At 40.6% G+C, this 19597-nt stretch overlaps 2 protein-coding genes across 3 annotated transcripts in view; one reads left to right on the forward strand and one right to left on the reverse strand.

The window, feature by feature from the left end:
* RB1 (RB transcriptional corepressor 1) overlaps positions 1-19597 on the forward strand; it is an 80090-nt gene that overhangs the window by 40512 nt on the left and 19981 nt on the right. The gene's annotated exons all lie outside the window — the stretch shown is intronic.
* On the reverse strand, positions 5748-7627 carry LPAR6 (lysophosphatidic acid receptor 6). The gene has a single exon (XM_048957640.1). The coding sequence runs from the start codon at positions 6943-6945 to the stop codon at positions 5923-5925; it is 1023 nt and encodes a 340-aa protein (XP_048813597.1). The 5' UTR covers positions 6946-7627; the 3' UTR covers positions 5748-5922.

Raw genomic sequence — 19597 nt, forward strand, 5'->3', positions numbered from 1 at the left:
CTTATTTCTGAGTTATTTGAGCCACTCCATAGTTCACTTTTCCATGGAAGATAGTGTTTGTTTTCATTAGTAAGCAAAGTAGGTACCAAATAACACATGTGAATGCGTTTTTCCCCAGCTTTATGCTCAGTTTTCAAGCTCTCAAAGGGCTGATACTCTGTTGCCAAACTCAAATTACCACCATACCACACGTCATTAGAAAGAGGTTTTTTCTTTCCACTTGTGTTTTCTCTGAGTTATTGCATACACATATGAATGGTGTATTCTGTTTGTTGTTTTTTTGTAGGCCAAACAGGTGCTTACCTCTTTTATGCTGTGTAAATATCTGGTATTTGTTATGCATCTGTATCATTGTGTGCACCTTACAGTAATTTTCCAATAATACAAAGTCTTTATCTGTGATGAGGATCCCACTCTGCTTACACCTGTTGAGCATGCATAGTGTTCACAGTCCCAGTCTTCCAGGAAGGTGATTTGCCTGTGTTTTGTTGAAGCTTTTTGATCAGATGGAGTTTGCTGGTCACACTGGCTGAGAGAACAAGCTGCCAGAGGCCTGTGGTTCAGTTGTGCTTTAGAGATAACATCTGGACCTGTATGGTTCAATCCTTATACAGAGACTTCAGGCTCAGTTAAAACCATAACTTGTCTGAACTTGGCTCAGGGAAGTCCCCGACCTGCTGTCACCCTGCCCACCCAGTTTGACATGCTGTTTCCATGGTACATTTCTTTACTATGAGAGTGGTGAGGTGCTGGCACAGGCTGCCCAGAGAGGTTGTGGATGCCCCGTCCCTGGAGGTGTTCAAGGCCAGGTTGGATGGGGCCCTGGGCAGCCTGGTCTGGTATTAAATGGGGAGGTTGGTGGCCCTGCACGTGGCAGGGGGTTGGAGATTCGTGATCCTTGAGGTCCCTTCCAACCCAGGCTATTCTATGATTCTGTGATCTGTCTCTGCTAGTTCTTCCTTGCGGACCAGCTTTGAGTAGCCCAAAGGAACTTGCAGATTTTATCTAGACAGAACAAACTTCGTTTGTTTGTTTGTTTTCTCGGTTGATAGGGTATTTTTTTAATGCACTTAACACAGAGAAGCTTGTGAAACAGGCTATGAGCATGTGGTAGATAGCACTTTTGACTTGTGAAAGAAACTTGTGTAAACAAGCCAGTAAAAAGCTGCTGAATTTGGTTTTCTTACAGATAATTTTACTTAGGCTGGAAATGCAGATTTATCTATACATTACTCTCAATTTATTGTGTTTTGCACCTAATTCCTCTATTAAGAGATACCTGCAGTGCTACAAGTACTTTCTTCATTACTTGATAATAACACCAAAGTTCTTTATTATAAATGATTGTAACTTCAGTCAGGTGTAGTTCTCGGTGCTGTGGTGAATGGTGAATTAGCCCACTCCTTAGCAAGCAGGAGGGCTTTTTGGTTGGGTTTTTTTTTTCCACAGTTTCTTATTACATCAATAGTTGCTTTTATAAATATCCTGCCAGGACAGAGAATCAGTAGCTCTAATGTGGCATAGCTTACAGGAGGAAGACTTCAAATAATGATATGTATCCTTTCATAAAGAAGCATTTTTAGCAAAACACATCTGAAAAGCAAAAGAGTGGGTCTAGCTGCAGTTGTTTTCATGTGAAGCAGACTTGATATTATTCCCAAGATAATGGCATTAATTCCTGGTGCCTCCTGTTAATGGTGTCTTTCAGATGTTTTTTTCTTCAAGGCATCAACTGGCTGTTTGAAAAAGATGAGGGTAGGGCACATCTTAGAGCTGCGTGTGTGGGAAGTTATTCTTGTGAAGAACTGCCTCTTAATATAAAGCTGGGAACTTTTTGCTGAAGGCTTTCCTTTGTTATTCCTCGTGCTTCACTTTTTCATATTTAAACAAAGAATTCTTAATAATTCTTCTAGTTTTGTTCTAACTGGAGCAGGAAGACTGCTCGCTTAATAGAGAAAAGGGTTTTAAGTCTCAGCCCTGAACTTTAGTTGCCCAACAAAATGAGAAGTTTTATAGAAAAACAGATGCTATCTATTTATATGCTTTGTGATAAGTTCAGTTTTCTTGAAGGAAAGACTGAGCTTATTTTGTAAGCAGTTGTGGAAGGAAGCAGGAGATGGAGGGAGATGATAAATGCAAAAGGCTGCAGAGCACTTCAGTGCCAAAGCAGAGTTGGAAGACAAGAGCAAACTTCTCCATGCAACTTCTTGCGGAAGTGTTACGCTGTCGGCATGGCTTTCTAGGTTTACATCCATCTTTAATGAGCTCTGTTGTGTTCTGAAAGCACACTCATTCAGTGATTGTCAATTGTTTTTATACTTAATGTTTTCAGCACTGATAACCAGATAAAAAGTACAGGCCAGGCATTTGATTTGAATGTATACGTTTTTTAAATTTAAATTTTGCATTAGCTTTGAAATGTATTCTGCATTTTGTCAGTGATGCTTAAAGGAAATTGTCAGGACTTACAAGTCTGCCCAGGTTTCAGAATCTTATGATATATTTGCTGTTGGAAAAGTATGAAGGCACTGCTCGTCACTGACAAAACTGAAAAATGAACTTGAAAGAATAAACAATGCCAGGATTTACCATGGTCAGGTGGGATTTCTGAAAATACCTCTGGATTCACTGTAACTTTACCAGAGTTCTTAATGTAATTCCTAAAATCTCATCTCTGGTTAGAATGCTGTTTGCAGTTGCAACTGAAAAATCAGTTGCTGTTTGCTAGACGTGATACAGGAGTATATAATAATCAGGTGTGATACAGAAAGGCTGTCTGGCAGTCAAATGCTCCTTGCCTTTTCCAAAAGAAATGAGGAGGTAGTACTGAAAGCAATGAATTGAAATCAGAAGGTGGTGGTTTTGTTTTGCTTTGTTACCCACAACACCCAACACAAACCTGCTGCAGAATGGTTTCTCACCACACATACTTAACACAAACCTTTTGCTGCAGAATGCTGCGGATGTTAAAGTTGGCTAAAGTTGAAATCCAAAATAATATAACAAGTTTTAAATGGAAAATATTTTGTTGCTGAAGTAACAATATGCTAAATGTTATTTTTGATATTTTTTCCCCTTGTGAACAGATGGTTTATTGTCTGGTTAGCAACTGCTGCCTCTTTTGTCTTAGATCGAAAAAAGAGTTGACTGAACTTTAATTGCTTTTATTTTCGTGGGAAGTGGGCGCTATCTGCACTCTGTATATGGAGAAACTAAAATACAAAGAACAGATCTGCATGATGTGGTCCTAAAAATGGACTCTGAAACCCTGCTGTGAAACCATTCCGGTAAAAATACAGCACTTTTAGGAAGTGCTGCATGCAGTGTGATATCAGATACTCGGGAGCTCTGTCAGTGTAAGCCATTTTTGATTGGGATGCCTTGGCATGACTTAGGAGATTAACTCCTCATCTAGATTTAAATTTTGGCACGAGCTCCTACCAGCAGAGTTGATATCAAAGGCAGGATTAGACCGAAGGGGTGCAGCTGTTCAGGAAAGTACCCATGGAATGTTGCTCTATGCACTGCTCTCTAGGATAATCTTCCTACAAAACTGGAAAAGGAGGAGAGCTGCATTCAATCCTGACCAGCTGGGAGCATGGTCTTATATCAGCTTTTCTGAGGGGAATACAGGTTTGCTCCCTGTCTTCTGCATTGGTCAGATCAGGAATTTCTCAAGTAACAGATACTGTAAATTTGAGATGTTCCTCTTCTACATGAAGAACGTGACTGACTACAAATGCCAGTAGCCAAGTTTGTTTGTTTGTTTTTCCAATCATTCCTAATACTAAACAGGCTCTTCAAGACATGAGGGATGTGTATCTGATTTCTGAACTTTGGGCTTCTCAGTGACTTCTTATCTAAGAAACATAGAAGTTTTCTACTCGCAGCGTTTTTTCTCATGAGAGAGAATTCTCATTCTCTCTCATTTTTTTCCGGAAGATAAATCAGGAGATTAAGATTTCCCAACAAAGAGCATTGCCCATCTCCAACTGTTAGTCTGGATTTATACGCTTATCTCTGTAATTTAGCTCACAGTACTTGAATTTTCCTTTCACCAGATGTGGAGAATGACTACAACTGAAAAACTTAAGGTACTCATACTACAAGTTATCAATACTGCTGAATTAGAAATTCAGTGTACAACTTACTTATGATAATCATGCAAAAGCACTCCAGATAAAGTGCATCTATAATGTACTGTGATAGCCCAGTATGCATTTTGGCCTGCACTGAGGCACTGAGTTTTGGATACTGCCCTGAAAAGTGCCTCAATTAGAGTATTGTGTCTGTGCATTTAGTAGTACTGTAGCTGTGTTGCAACTGACTGCCCTAAATCAACAATGTAATTTAATTTGCTTTTTCACTCCATTGTCCTTGGGGAGGAAAACCCAACACTTACTTCTACCTTTTAAGTATTTATTGAATGTTACAGGGATGTTAAATTAATTTTGAGGAAAATGTACACAATGTTTTAATAGCCAGGAAATGTGTGTAGCAGGACATTTTAAAACACTCCTGTGTACACACTGCTGTTTGTAACATTATAAATAGACTTCTCTCTTTACATTGGCTTTGACTTTTCAAAGCGTCTCGATTAATATTGCTGGTGCACAGCCTCGAGTAATTTATTTTTATGCTCTGTAACGTTTGCAGGAGAATAGCATTTGAGATTTTAAATGCTAAAATGTTAAAAATCAAAGTTTTCTCAGACAGAGATTGAGAAAAGTTCATTCTGAACAGTACTGTGCTTGAGTTGCTTTGAGAAACTAATTTCTTGAAAGAAATATTTTGGCTGATGCATATACTTTTAGTTACCAAAGCTCATATTTTTTCTAGTAACAAACCCCTAAGAGATTGAATTACCTACTTGGAGGATGTTATTTTGCTTAAAACTTGAAGAACTTTTCACAGAAGAGTTTAATAAGGTTGTATTGTACCTAAAGCACTCGCTTCAGTCATCAGAGGTTCCTGTAGTTATAATTGCACAGACATCTGAGACAGAGACGAGAAGAAAAACCAGTTTTTCTGACATGTTTCCAGAAGCCCTAAACTACCTGAAGATTTAACTTCTTTATGAGGGCAAGGCTTGTGGAGGAAGAATATTTCTATCAGATAAGTGGAAGAAACAGAACAGTCTTTCTTTTTAGTTTTGAAACAGAAACAGTAGTATGAAGCTGGATCTGTTGAGAATAACTGTTATTGGGGTTAAAGTGGGCATGTTAATTTGGATAATGAGGGAAAAAGAGTGGTTTGTAGCTGTGGAGAAAAGGGATGTTAGTGGAGGGGAAGATACCTACTGTTTTTATGGGAACAGCGGTGGGTCCATAATTTACTGCTTAAGGAAAGTGAAGGGCTGGTATGGGAGAAATTAAAATCTTGTAGCACGGCGATTGAAGCTCCTCACAAGCATAATGAGGGAGGAAGCTGCAGGGAGAAAAAGGGGTTAGGAGCAAGGGAGGGAGAGCGAAAGAGGAGATTCAGAGGCAGGCATGCCAGCTGAACTTACACGACCAATATGATCAGTAACTGGAGTCTGTAGTGTAAGCCAATCAGTTTCGCCCCCCTGTCTTGAGTAACTTGGGAATTGATGCGATTATTTTAAAAAAGCAGTTTTAATTTTTGGAAAAAACAATATTTTCCATTTCTCTGACTTGACAAACCAGTCTTTGGACTTTCGTAACCGAGGCTGAAACCAAAAGGTTGGTTGTTTTTTTTTTAAACATAAAAACGAGTCAAAACAGACATCTGATAGAAATTCATAAAATACTTTCTCTGTGTACTGTTAACACTTTTACAGTCTTACCATAAACATTTTCTAATGTGAAGAAGTAACGTTTACAGACCAGAATATATTTTCACAGCTGAAGAAACGTGCAGGCTTCTAATTCCAGTTTAGTCCCAACAGTCTCCTAATACAGTTTATCTTGGAGAGTCACTGTCAAATATTTTCATTTTTATGGTCTGAAAGCTGTGTTGCAGAAAGTTTTCTGACAGTGGCATTTCAGAGAACCTGTTATCGCGTGTTCTGGTGAACCTGTTGTTTTTGATCGAGTTTTGGATTGTATCTGAGGTGAAATAATACACTATAGGATCAAAACAGCAGTTTGAAACGGCGATGCATAGGGTGACAGGGTACATAGTCCTGACCGCAGTCACCACCGAGCAATTAATCCACGTCTGCGTTCTCATCAGAGAGTAAAGTATCAAGGTAATGTTATAAGGCACAAAACAGAAGCAGAATATCACCAAGTGGACAAAAATCATTTTGAGTACCTTTTTCTTGCTTAATTTATTCCGACTTAATGTAAGCGGTTTGTTCAGAGTCCGTAAGACCATGGTAGAGCAGGTGACGTTCAAGATGAGGGGAATGAAAAACCCCACGATTTCAATGAAGATAACGATCCTGGACAGGTAAGTCTTCCAGGTGGACTCAGGGAAGTTTTCAAAGCACGTTCTTTGTTCTGTGTTGTTTTGGCGGTTTGTGGATTGGAAGAAGCTGGCTGGCGTGCTTCCTGCCAGCACCGTGATCCACACCGCCACACACACAATCCTGGCGTTCCTTTTGGTGCGAAGAGTCTTAGAGCGAAAAGGGTGCACTATCGCTAGGAAGCGATCCACGCTGATGCAGGTCAGGAACAGAATGCTCCCGTACATGTTGGTGTAGAACAGCGTGACGGAGATCTTGCACAGGACGTCTCCGAAGGGCCAGTTCCTTACCACGAAGTAATAAATCCTGAAGGGCAAGGTAAACACGAACAGCAGATCCGATATTGCCAAATTCAGCATGTACGTCGTGGTCTCGTTCCGCACTTTCAATGTAAAAGTGAAAATGTAGATAGCAACGCAGTTGGCTATGAGGCCGAGAACAAATACCATGCTAAAGACACAGCCATATAAAGTGTATTTAAAGGAGTCCTCAGTGGAGCAGTTAGAGCTTACCATTATAATGGTGTATCAGAAATACAAGCCTCAATTGCTGTGATGCGCAGCTTTCTCCGGTGTTTTCAGGGCAGCGTTTAAAAACTTCCAGCACTGTTGCAGATGTGCTTCTGCTCCTCCTCAGAGCTTCAGAGAAGCACTGTGCGTGGTGGGGTTCATCTCCAGGAGCTCGCTCCTCTCTTCCCACCGCCGTTGTAATCATGCAGCACGTTGTTTGCGGCAGACCAGGTAAGCGCCAGCCTTGCTTACTTCCATCTTTCCTCCCTCGGTTCGGTGAAGAACTTTCCGCCTTATTCTGAGCTGCAGCTCATGTCGTCCAAGTGGAAGTAACCGGGCACGACGTGGGTTTCAGAGAGCCGTTTCCCGGGCTCGGCGAAGCGTGAGAGCTTCCATGTCTTTTCCCGCAGCCCTCTCTGCACAACGAGCTCTGCAGCCCGGCGGAGCGCTCACCCCGCCGCGGGCGGGAGGCAGAGCGGCTGCGAGGGCAGGGCGGCGCCGCGGCGTGTCGGCTCCTGCGGGAGGCGGGGAGGGAGGGAGGAAAGGAGGGGAGGGGGCAGGCAGAGCTCGCCCCATCCGTAGCGTGACATCACGGGGAGGAGAGGCCACGCCGGTCTCTGCCAGCCCGGGGTCCGTGGTGGTACGGCTGCTGGGCGGTCAGTGTCCGCGCTGGGGCTGCCGGCTCGCCCCGCTGCAAGGAGGCGTGTATCTGAGCGGCTCTCGCGCCTAAAGGTTAACCTGTTTCCTCGTTGGGGTTTCCTGTTACATGTGCAGCTGAAGCTAAGCTTACGCCCTTGGAAAGACATGTTTGCTTGTGATAGATAACACGTTAATCACACCAAATCAGCTGAGGTGCTCGGTGTTGATTCCCCTGATACACCAATATGTTCTTCACGAGGGACAAAGTAACACTGATAGATAATTTCACCTCATGATTTACACAGGGTGAGGCACAGGCGTGGCAGACCTGGAGTGACCCTGGGACATCCCTCCAGCTGAGGGCAGTGAGACAATGTAACCTGTGCTAGGAAACCTACTGAACCATTAGGATTGGAAAAGATGGCTAAAATCATCTTGTCCAACCACCAACCCATCCCACCATGCCCAATAACTACGTTCCTCAGTGCCACATCCACACGGACCTGGAACACCTGCAGAGAAGGATGGTGACTCCACCGCCTCCCTGGGCAGCCCGTGTCCACTGCTCTTTCCAAGAAGAAACTTTTCCTAATATCTAACCTCAACCTGCCCTGGTTCAACTTGAGGCTGTTCCCTCTTGTCCTTTAATTCAGCTGAATTAACTTGATTCCTCACATGGGAAATTTTAGCTCGTATCCCAAATTACTGCTAATCAGTAAGATGGTGTTTTTCACAAAGCATGTTTCAAATACTGCACTGTGCAGTTGGTTTTGATAATATAATGGGGCACTTACCACTTGTGCCCAAAATATTCCCATTAGTCACCGATTAATGAAATGAAAGCATGTTGTAACCAATTAAATTGTTAAGTAATACTTTTTTTTTTTTTTTTTTTTTAAAGCAGCTCTTGTGCCTCCAGGGAAGGCAGGTAGGAGATGCATCTCCATTTAGATAGATTTGTTTATTTAGCATCAGCATGGACAGACAGACAGACTCACTGACTTCTGGCATCAAACCCAGTATGTTTCAAAGTCTTCAAACAACAAACCTCTTCATATCTAGCTGGGTGGTGTGGCTCTTTGAACATGATTTTAATCAGCTGTGCATAAGCAAAGCTCTGCTAGACAGAAATTGTCCAGTCTTTTGTAAAGGAGAGTAAGTAATTTCAGCACAGGGTTTTGACGTGGTTTCTTAATGTAGGATATCCCAAACAAAATTCAGAAATATGTTAAAAAAAAAAGGAGCTTGGCTTATTTCAGTTTTGCTTCTATGAAACCCGCTCACCTTGATTTGGAGGTGAAGTCAAGTAGTTTCCTTCAGTGGGCCATAATCACTAGAAACACATATATAAATATATTTAAATATTTCTGAAATTCATAACTGTAAAGCAGAGTAGTGAAAAAGTGAGTGTGGCAGTCTTGTTTATTTCACTGAATTTGTAGCTTAACATAAAGTTGCCTTTCCTGGCTTTCCCTTGCAAAAGCAGTTGTAATGCATGGTTAAATGTTGTTTCCTGACAGCCTCTTAGGGCTAAAGGGGACTTTTTAGGTTTTTTTTTTTTTTTTTTTTTTTCTTTCTTATGCATCCTGCATTGGGTCTCAGGAGTAAGATTTCACATGGTAATGACCTTCCTTACACACCACACCTCTGCTGCCGGCAAACCTTCCTTTGGGGTGGGGAGGTGGGGGCAGGCAGGAGGAAACAGCTGCAGGGTGGACCCTGGGGGCCAGGAGTTTTTTCCTGCAAAGGAAATGATGCTGCTGCTGAAGGGAGATGTGTATTTGAGTCTGCCTGCTTTTCCAAAGGCAGGAATGTCTTAAGCTTATCCTCTGTTGCTAGTGGTAGGTGAACAAAGGCTCCTTTTCCATCAGCAGGAGAGGGAATGACAGGAGAGTGAGCGTGGGCTTCTTGAAGCCAAGAGTTGATGTAATGCTAGAAATCATCTCTCACTTCAGCAGTGAGGATTTTGTAAGCTTCTTCAGTTGGATGTCCCTTAGCTCTCCTTACCAGAGTATAGACATCCAAGCTGAGAGAGCAGTCTTTGCACCCTTGAGTGATGTTGAATTTATATGGCGGATCTGTTCTAGCACTGAGCAGAAGGAAGAATCCTTGTAATCCTAGCAATTGGCAAGTAAAGCAGCCGGTAGGACCCTATGCTGTTTCAACTGCTGCATCTTTGTGCCCCCAGATGTCCTAGAACTGAGTTTGCTCTCAGATAGGGCATAGAGCAGGAACCCTTAACTTCAGAAGTCCAGGTTGAGTTGCAAAGAAATGTTTCACTGAAATTAAAACAACTGTCTGAAGGCTTTCCAAACTTCTGGATTTTCTGACCAGCGTTGCATGTTCCTCTAGTGTTTTTCAGGTCTTCAGTGCTGGAATAATACAGAAACTGCAGGCAGTTGTGAATTCTGAACTTGTGTATCGCATTGTTGCTTGTAATAAATGTTCCAACTTATTTTAGAGGAAAAGCAGCTTCAACACTAATAACACTATAATGAATTTAGAAGCACTGTAGTACACTCTGCTAAACAGTTTGTCAGAGATGTGTGCAACACTGCATGCAGCTCTATTATAGTGTAAAGAAACAAATGTTCTGCTTGTAGAGACATCTGCAAGACAGCGGTCATTTGTTCCCACTTCAGTCCAGCAAGCTCATGCAAAAGAACTAGTGCTATTTGTTGCACTGAAAAGAAACCATAGCAGGATGTTTTGGTTGTTTTTTTTGCCCCAAGTGTTATTTATTCATTTTCATAGGTAATGATGACTCCTGAAGTGCTTTTAGTCTATTTACTACAGTTCCTGTTTGAGTGTGTGCGTGCATGTACAGGAAGGGATTTTTAATGATTGAGATGGGGAGCCAGGAAGTCTGTTTCTAGTTGTCAAAGATATTTTCTTCCAATCTTGGTAAAGTTTTCTGTGATACTGTTCCCTCTGTCTGTGTAAGAGCTAGTTCACTACTTCTTTGCAACGTGAGGCCATCTGAATTGTTAAAAAAGATGGAAATCCTTGGATACTGATCCCTTTATGAGATTGGGATGATTATAGTAGCTAGAATGTCTACCGTGTGGACAAAATGGCACCCACCGACTCCATTGGAGTGCTCACTGAACACTTCTGGAGACCAGTCAGTGGATGTGAGCACAGCGAGGCAGTGGGCTGGTATGTTCCAGCTGTGGGTCACTTCCACTGAGCAGATTTTCATGAGCACGGCCTGCAGGCACTTATTCATCGCTGACGAACAAGCATAGCTCACGGTGGTGACTATGTTGAGAAAGATTATTTTGGAGCTGAGAATTTGCTCTATCAAAATGTAACTGTACTTTTTGTATCTGTTGTTGTTTCCATGGAAATAGATAAGAAGCATTGCTTTCAGAGCAACCTACACAAGCACACTGAAAATTGCCTTTTTCCTTAAAAGCAAACAAACAAAACAACAGCAGCAAAACCCAAGCGTAGCAGACAAGTCTTAAAATGAGTGTTCCATGGTTTCTGGTGAACAGATAATTGTTATCTAGCCAGACTAATACTGGATGACTTATAGTTTTGCCAGTAAATGACTCCTACATATCAGGAAATGTGCTAGCTTGATGCAAATGAAACTGCACATACCAATAGCAAGTAAAAGTTAAACGAAAACTTAAATATTTTCCACCAAAAGTGGACATTTGGACTGACTAACCAGTTTTTTGGATTAGTTTTTGTTTCCCCAAGGATGTTCTAATACATAGATACCAAAAATCTTTCAAATATTGTTTAAAGGATAAAAAAGTAACAAAAGCTGAAGTATTTGGCGAAGTGTTTGTGAGTTTCATACGTTCTTGTAGTTAAAATAATTTGTGTAATTGCTTAAAAAGGAAAAAAAGGAAGCTCAGAACAAAATAAGAGTTCTTCGTTCCTGCACATCTGAAATGCTTCTCTCTTCTCTTTAGAATTGTTTGAATTTCCTTTATGGGAAGCACAACAGTTCCTTCCCCGCTTGCAAAAAGAGGAAACAATTTCTCTCCTTTTGTTTAAATTAAAGTTGCTGGAGGCCTTTTCCCCCCACTCCTTGTCTTCATGTAGAGGCAGTGTTTTGGGTGCAAATATAGATGTTTTGTTGGTGTCTCTATCCAAGTCAGGCTTGAAGGGTCAAGCTTGAAGGATTGATTTAGTTCTTTGTTCTTAAAAATATGTGCAATTAATGTGGAAATCTTAGATTGAAAATGCCACTTTCTATTGAGCTCTAAGATTGTGGGGTGGTGTATTCTGAAACACTTCTTTCTATAGTTGTTTGATGCCCATGTATGAATGAGCAGTTTCTTTGGACCACTTCAGCTGTAAAAAAATCTCTTCCCTGCTTTTTGCAGTGTCCTTTATACCTAATATTTGAATGAAGAGTACAGAGAGCATATTTTTACTACAAAACACTGTGTCAAAGCTTATATAGAATCATAGGATGGTTTGGGCTGGCAGGGACCTTTAAGATCATCTAATTCCAACTCCCCTGCTGTAGGCAGGACACTTCCCACTGGAGCAGGTTGCTCGAAGCCCTGCCCAGCCTTGAACTCTCCATATATAATTTGAGAGGAAAATGAGCATAAGTTGATTAATATCACTTTTAAGTAACTAAGAGGCAAACAAGTATATTTTGTGCTTTTCTCTCCATGCTGAAAGTTCTCCTTTGCAATGGAACTCAGAAAGCTGTTGGGACTGTGTTCAGGCATTGCAGTATCCATTAGCATAATGTAATCCTCAGTAAGACTTACAGGTCTACCTGAAGTTTATACTCTAATTTACAGAGGAAATTCTTGAGAGACTAACTAAGAATCTTTGAAGTGCTCCTAACTTGACTTTTTCTCTTCTTGTTTCATTTTCATTTCGCATAAAAGGAGCAGGATTCAGGGAAGAATTTCCTACAGTGATGAGAAAAAGTGCAGAACTAGGTCCTGAAGTCTGTCATACAAGATACTGCTAGAATGTTTTATTTCAGAAAATATATGTCTACAGCTTAGAGCTCATTCTTGGCACTCTTTGGTTTCTGTTGAGCAGTTTGGATGTTAGCTGAAAACATAAGGTTAATTTCAAGCACAGAACTGCAAGCTTGGAAATAATTGTTGTAGTAGCACTGATAGGAATATGCAGTGTCTAACAGTGAGAAGAGCTTTGTTATCTCAGAGTTCCAGTTACCTTAATTAACATGAGGCTTACCTAGAAGTATGTAAATGGCATAGAGGGATATGCAGATTGGTCGTTTGCATTATAAATACACGTGAACAGTTATAGCAGTGTTTGAGGCCACTAAGATGACTGATAAATATTTGCATAAAGGTTCTTGGTTTGCATTTTACGTGCAACTCACGGAAATCCTAGCAGAAGTTTTTTTCTTAGATTCTAGAATTATTTTGATGCTCCAAGTAATTCTTTTTTTAAGAATCACAGAATGGCCTGGGTTGGAAAGGACTTCAAGAATTCATGGATCTCCAACCCCCCTGCCACAGGCAGTGCCACCAACCTCCACATTTAATACCAGACCAGGCTGCCCAGGGCCCCATCCAGCCTGGCCTTGAACACCTCCAGGGATGAACAGGGCATCCACAACCTCTCTGGTCAGCCTGTTCCAGCACCTCACCACTCTCATAGTAAAGAACTTCCCCCTGACATCCAGTCTAAATCTTCCTTCCCTAAGAACTTGATTATGAAGATGTCAGGAGGGAGCAAGCAATAACTGGATAAAATATTTGTATGTTGTTGATATATCACTTGTTATCTGGTGCATTTAAAATGGTGCCCCGCACTTTTGTCTAATAAATGCAGCAACAGCAGGTAAGAAAAGCATCATTTACTACTTACTCCTTCCTTCCAGCTCAATTTTTACTGTTTGTAGATACAAACAGCAGCTGTGTCTCTGGGTTACAGGATGCCAGTTTAAGCCTCTTCCCCCTCTACATAGACATGCTTGAAGGGAGAAATTACTTTGCATAAAGAACAAAATTGCCATTTCTGTTACGTATCTAATGGAACAAATCTCCTTGGCAAGAAGGGAAACTCTGAAAGGTGATAAAAATGCTGCTTCTGCTGTGTGGTCTGGTCTTTCTCTGAGGCTGTATGGTATGTGTAGGAGATGTTCTACAGCTGTGGGGGCATTGACATTGGGAGCAGGCAGTTTTAAATGGGTATCCAGACACAGCTCAAGATGATGTTTGAAGCTGTGCTTTATAAATTAATAGAGGAATACTTCTTCAGGTGCACTGCAGTGTATTCACCTGTGAAGAGATGGTGTGGAATACATTGGACATCAGAGTTCCATTGTAGAAGCAGAGCTAATAGGACAGTAGGTTAGTTGATGGTTAGATAACATGAAATCTTTTCAAGCTGTAAGCTTTCAACTGAGTGGTTTTAAACAAATGAGCTAAAAAGTAAAGGATCACAAATATGAAAAGCTGAAAAGTGCACTGACGTGATTCAGAGGGAAGGAAAGTGTTTCCATTAGGATTAGTGAGCAGTCTTTTAGTGAGCAATATTATTTAGAATGGGTGGGAATAGGATGAAACTAGTTTCTTAAATGTCGAGTAGGAAGAGAGATGCCTTAATAAGAATGAAATACCTGAATTGTTTGCATTTTTAAAAACGTTTTTAATTAAAAGAAGGAATGTATCCAACCATTCAGCAAACGTGATTGAAATATTTACTAGATCTGAGATTTCTCTCAAATTTGGATATATAAAAATAAATAAACTGGCTTTCTTTAAGACTGGTATATTCAGGCTCTACTTAAGTTTGTTCTTTCTAAATCATAGCATTAGAAATTCAGAGTTTAAGTGAAACAGGTGGAAATTTGCAGAATGTTCAGTGGCAGAAAATTCATATTCAAAATAATGCAGGTGTAGAAATGTGGCTTTTTCACAAAAGAACTAAAAACTCAGGTGGCATAATTAAGAGAAGATGAGGCATTGTGAGAAGCAGATTGAAGGCACTTCAGTAATTATTTTGGAAGCCATTCCAAACATACAGGATGAAATGGGGACAGACAGAACTTAGAGAAAGAAGGTTATAATTTGTTTCATTTCTAAGGTTATTTTATACTTGTTATTTTTTTAGGTCTTTAGTCAAAGCTTGTGCTCAACATCTCTTCCCATTCTTCTGTTCCCAGAACTGAAGTGGGCTGGTTCCCTGTGAAGATAAGTGCTATTTATCCACATAGGTCTTTAAGATACATTTCACTTCCATGCCAAATTACTTGCAGCCACCACATCAAGTACTTGCAGGCTCTTGCAACTTTAACAAAGTAAAGCCTCTGCCTTTATATGAGAGGATTTTAACCTCTGCTTGTCAGAGACCACACAAAGCCCACAACTGCATTCCTATTCTCATTCCTATACAGGACAGCATTATGAAGCTATTGAAAAAATTTACCATAGTCATTCTCTAAGATTTATGTGTATTCATAGAGCTTTTTTATATTAAAAACAAAAAAAAAACCAACCATGGAATTACTGTGGTTTCCTTCAGAAAATGAGAATATAAGAAGTTGGAAAAAAACTTTCATAAGAGTTGTTCAAACTGGTAAACTAATTAAGCTGAGATAAATCCTGACATGAAAGTGCTTGTCTGGGGAAAAGTGCTGCCAAAAAAGCAGATCTTGGACTTGATTAACGTGAAGAACTATTACTTTCTAAAAGTGTCAGTCAGCAAATAAACCTCTTTAAATTCTGCATCATAAGATCACTGTAAATGATTATGTAGCATGTCGTTACTACTGGTAAACAGTCTTACAAATACTTCAGCTGACTTTATCCCTACAGTGGCTCTTTCCTTCCAGCCCAGTTTTCTGAAACTGCTGTGCCGAAACACAAATTCATTTTTTTTGTTGTGTGGACCAATTTGGGCAATTACTTTTCCAGTGTGTCAATCAGGTTGTACCTAGAAATTAGAAATAGCTGAGACAGGGGAGGTTCAGGTTAGATATCAGGAGGAAGTTTTTCACTCACAGGGTGGTGATGCACTGGAACAGGTTGCCCAAGAAGGCTGTGGATGCCCCATCCCTGGAGGCATTCAAGGCCAGGCTGGATGTGGCTCTGGGCAGCCTGGTCTGCTGGTTGGCGACCCTGTACACAGCAAGGGGTTGGAACCAGGTGATCATTGTGGTCCTTTTCAACCCAGGCCATTCTGTGATCCTGTGATTCTATGAAATTAAGAACACAAATGTCAAAACTTTGGAGGAAGGACACAGGGCTTCTCATGACTTTTTTTTTTTTTTAATTTTCTGCTGAAATCTTGGAAATAATGCAGTTGGACAATCCAAGCCAACCAAAGCAGCATAATTTTAAAAAGGAGAAGCGTTTTTTTTCCATCAGATAAGCTTCTTCAGGGTTCTTAATCTTGAATGAGAAGACATCTTTCATGATGGAAATAGGTTGATCATGTGAATATTGATTAGTAGCCTTTCTGGAAGAGTTAAGCTGTTCTGGGAGATAGACGTTTGGGTGGCCCTGTCAAAAGAGGGAGGCTGGAGTCTCTCCCCCTGGCCTCGGTGCTCTCTACTGAGCACTGACATCAGAAGCCTTCCTCTGTATTTTCCAGTGAGCCATCCATGTGGTATGGTTTAGGTTTCCCCATGTACTTCTAGGTTATAAACTTGGGCTACTGAATGAGGAAAATTACTTAGTTTAAAACTAATCCTAGCAAATACATAATTTCCGTGGTCATATCAATGCTAACGTCAAAGACTGCAAAGGTCATAGTGAGATCCAGCTGGTGGCTGGCAGCATGTGCTGTCATGCATTCCAGTTGCTCCCTTTTCTGGGTTTTGTGATACTTTTTCAGCTGCTATCTGTGATGATTTGGCAGTGCACTGATAGAGATGGAAAAAATTAACTTCTGTCTACACAGATCCTGCTGTTCTGTGGTAAAAGCAGTAGTCTTGAAAGCTTCAAAAATTATCAGTAGTTACCAGTCATATAAGTTTTGAAAGAAAAAAAGAAAACATTGGTTGATATGGGTTGATAAGAGTGAGTGCATTGGTACCTGTTATTTAGTGAAGACCACAGAGTTCCTACCTCTGTCTACAGATATTTTTTAACTGTGTACATCTTGAGCCCATTAGGTTTTCATGTTTCTTTGCATCAAACAGGGAAGGGTATGGTTTGTATTACATTGGCTTAAATGTGAGCTGTTGCTCAAGGTAATCATCCTGCCTTCCCTTCAGTCCTGTTTTTCCCCTCATGATTTACGTACACATGCAGTCTGTTGGATGAAGAAAATGATTTGGTTTTAAACAAATCCCAACAAACACGTAATGGCTGTAGTTGTGGCTTTGCTTACAATCTTAAAGCAGAGGACAGAGCTCAAGGTGCAGATGCTCAGGGGCCGTTAGGGACATACCAGTGCATGCAATGCTGATTTAGTCCAACTGTGAAATTTCACAGTGAGTGTTGTGGGTGGATGTTCAACTTCAAGGCTTTCAAATCCTGTTTGTGTTCACATTTGACGTGAGATCAATGTAGTGTTGGCCACGTGAGGCTTAGAAGTGTCTGCTGAGCTCAAGAGTGAGTTCTCCATTTCTGATGTTGCAGCCTATAATTTATCTTAATGTAAATGGTTTGAAGTAGTGATACTACTAATAAAATAGAACCGTATATGCTTGATGAATTATTTCACTAAGGGCCGTAAGTATGAGCAGTAACACGCTGTGCTTTGCTGTTTGAGATCAATAGAGATGTGATGCAGGATGACAGCCTAACAGTTGGCACTGAAGGTTCTGCATGTTTTCTTACTTCACTGTGGCGGATGCTTTGAGCTGACAGTCTTCAGTACTGGCATCAGTTTCCATTTTCCTTGTCGTGTTAAGATCTACTGACTCACGTCAACCAACCTAGATAGTTAGAAAACCACAAACAAACACGCCACAGATACCTTGTGTAGCGTGCAGTTAAAACAGAAGGACAAAGAAGCTGGGTGCAGAAAGAGAAACTCAGATTGAGGCTGTCAGTTGTGTGTCTGACTTCAAGAATTCCTTCATTTGCACCCACGTAGTTCACTGCAAGTTAGCAGTAACATCTGTCTGCTGCTTTTGCTATGGCCAAATCACTGATGCACGTGCTTTAGATAGCTGCAGAAAATGCTCAGTGGGTGATAAAAAAGGAGATGGTTAGATATTTAAGTTCAAAATCTACAGAAATCTACTTTGCAGGACAAGTACTAATTGATTATTGCATCTGAATTGAGGTGCCTCGTAGGAGATTTCCTTAAACAGCCATTTCCATGTAAGGCTTCTGCCTGCTGTTCTTACGCCCCTGTGGGTGCATCTTGGCCTGTAATATGTTCACATATGCTTTGGTTTCTATACTTGTTTTAGATTGTTACATTTGTGTTTGCACTGATGACAGCGAAGCTGCCCATAACAGATATGGCAGTAACCAAAAGCAGAAATAGGCATTTACTATAGAATAAAGGCTATAGCAGCAGAGTAAAACTGCATCCCAAAGAAAGTCATTCCTTCACATTTGACAGCTGTTTCCACGTGCTATTTGTCTGTCTTCCTTTGAGAGAGAGAGAACAACACTGGAATGCACAGAACAACTTTATATAATACATGTATATACATGGCTGAGAGTGAGTTGGTGTAAAAATGCTTCATTTCCTTACCAGAAGCATGTTGAAATCTGGGGGTTGACTTGTATTTTTAAGTATTCATTTCATTCCTGATTTTTTTTTTTGAAGGAAAAAGCTTTTCCTTATTTGAATACAACAGAGATTAGAGCTATCACTTTCTAAATCCATGGAAATTTAAGGTAATCCTCTCTGAGTTCATTTTCATAGCAAAGTTTTTTAAATCTATATATATGTATATATTTAAAAAGGTGAATCCTTCATGTCCTCTGGCCTGGCAGAGGTGAGTTGTACTCCACGTCTGCACAGCTGGAACACACAGAGCTTCAGTGTTGAACTGCATGTTTATGGTTGCAAATGGGAAGTATGTGAAAGGTGGGATAAGGAGAAGTGGTGAAGCTGCAGTTATGGTTTGTCTTTCAAGTGCAAGATAATAAAGAGAAGCTGTAAAATTCAACAGACTTGGGATTGCGTCACTGTATAACGTGCAATCTTTACGCATTCTGGAGTTGGAGAACTAGAGGGAAATATTCTGGGGGACTTCTGTAAGGCTGCTGAGGTGCTTTCTGTTGGAAAACGTATTTCGAAGGTATGAGCTTGCTGTGGGAGTTGATTTCAATGAAGTTTCTTCCCAAAGGGCTTTCCAAATAATAATAATAAAAATAATTAAAAATAAAAAAGTAATCTTTAGAAGCTGATTTCATTTTCCTGAAATTTCAGGAAGTAAAACTTGAAGCAGAACACTTCAATTTTCTCAAAATAGGAATTGTAAAATGCAGTGATTTCATCAGAAACGTTGAAACTTTGGGTTTTTGCTCCATTTATAAACGGCTGAGAATTTCTGACAATAAAAAAATTCAGAAAGCTTGAATATATGTATTAAAAAAAAAAAGCATGTTGTTACTGAATAATGTGACATTTTTCTTGTGGAAGCAGCATGATGCTTTATTATCATAGAATCATAGAATGGCCTGGGTTGAAATGGAGCACAATGATCATCCAGTTTCATCCCCCCTGCTATGTGCAGGGTCGCCAACCAGCAGACCAGGCTGCCCAGAGCCACATCCAGCCTGGCCTTGAATGCCTGCAGGGCTGTTCAGCTGTGAAATGGGAAATCTGCTATTGACATGTCAGAAAAAAATATGCTAGCTTCGCCCTTTTGTAAAAGTTGATTTTAAAGTCTGATCGTGATTAATATTGCTGCCCTCAGTCCCTGCAAAGTTATGCAAATCAGAGTGTTTTAAGTGCAGGCTTTTGTGCTTCATAGGCATCAGCAGGGCTTATCTCTTGATCTAACTTGCTTTTGTCACAGCATTTCAGTGCTCAGGCACTTCTGTCCGCTGACATGTTTCTGCTAAAGTCACTTATCTTTACATGGCAGTTCCTGTAATTCAAAGAACTAAGAAAAAAAAAAACCCAACACTGTATATTA

This window comes from Lagopus muta, chromosome 1 (assembly GCF_023343835.1).
Source record: "Lagopus muta isolate bLagMut1 chromosome 1, bLagMut1 primary, whole genome shotgun sequence".
Classification (NCBI taxonomy): domain Eukaryota; kingdom Metazoa; phylum Chordata; class Aves; order Galliformes; family Phasianidae; genus Lagopus; species Lagopus muta.

Coding starts and splice junctions, on each gene's coding strand:
- LPAR6 (XM_048957640.1), bottom strand. CDS start 6,945: ATGGTAAGCTCTAACTGCTCCACTGAGGACTCCTTTAAATACACTTTA.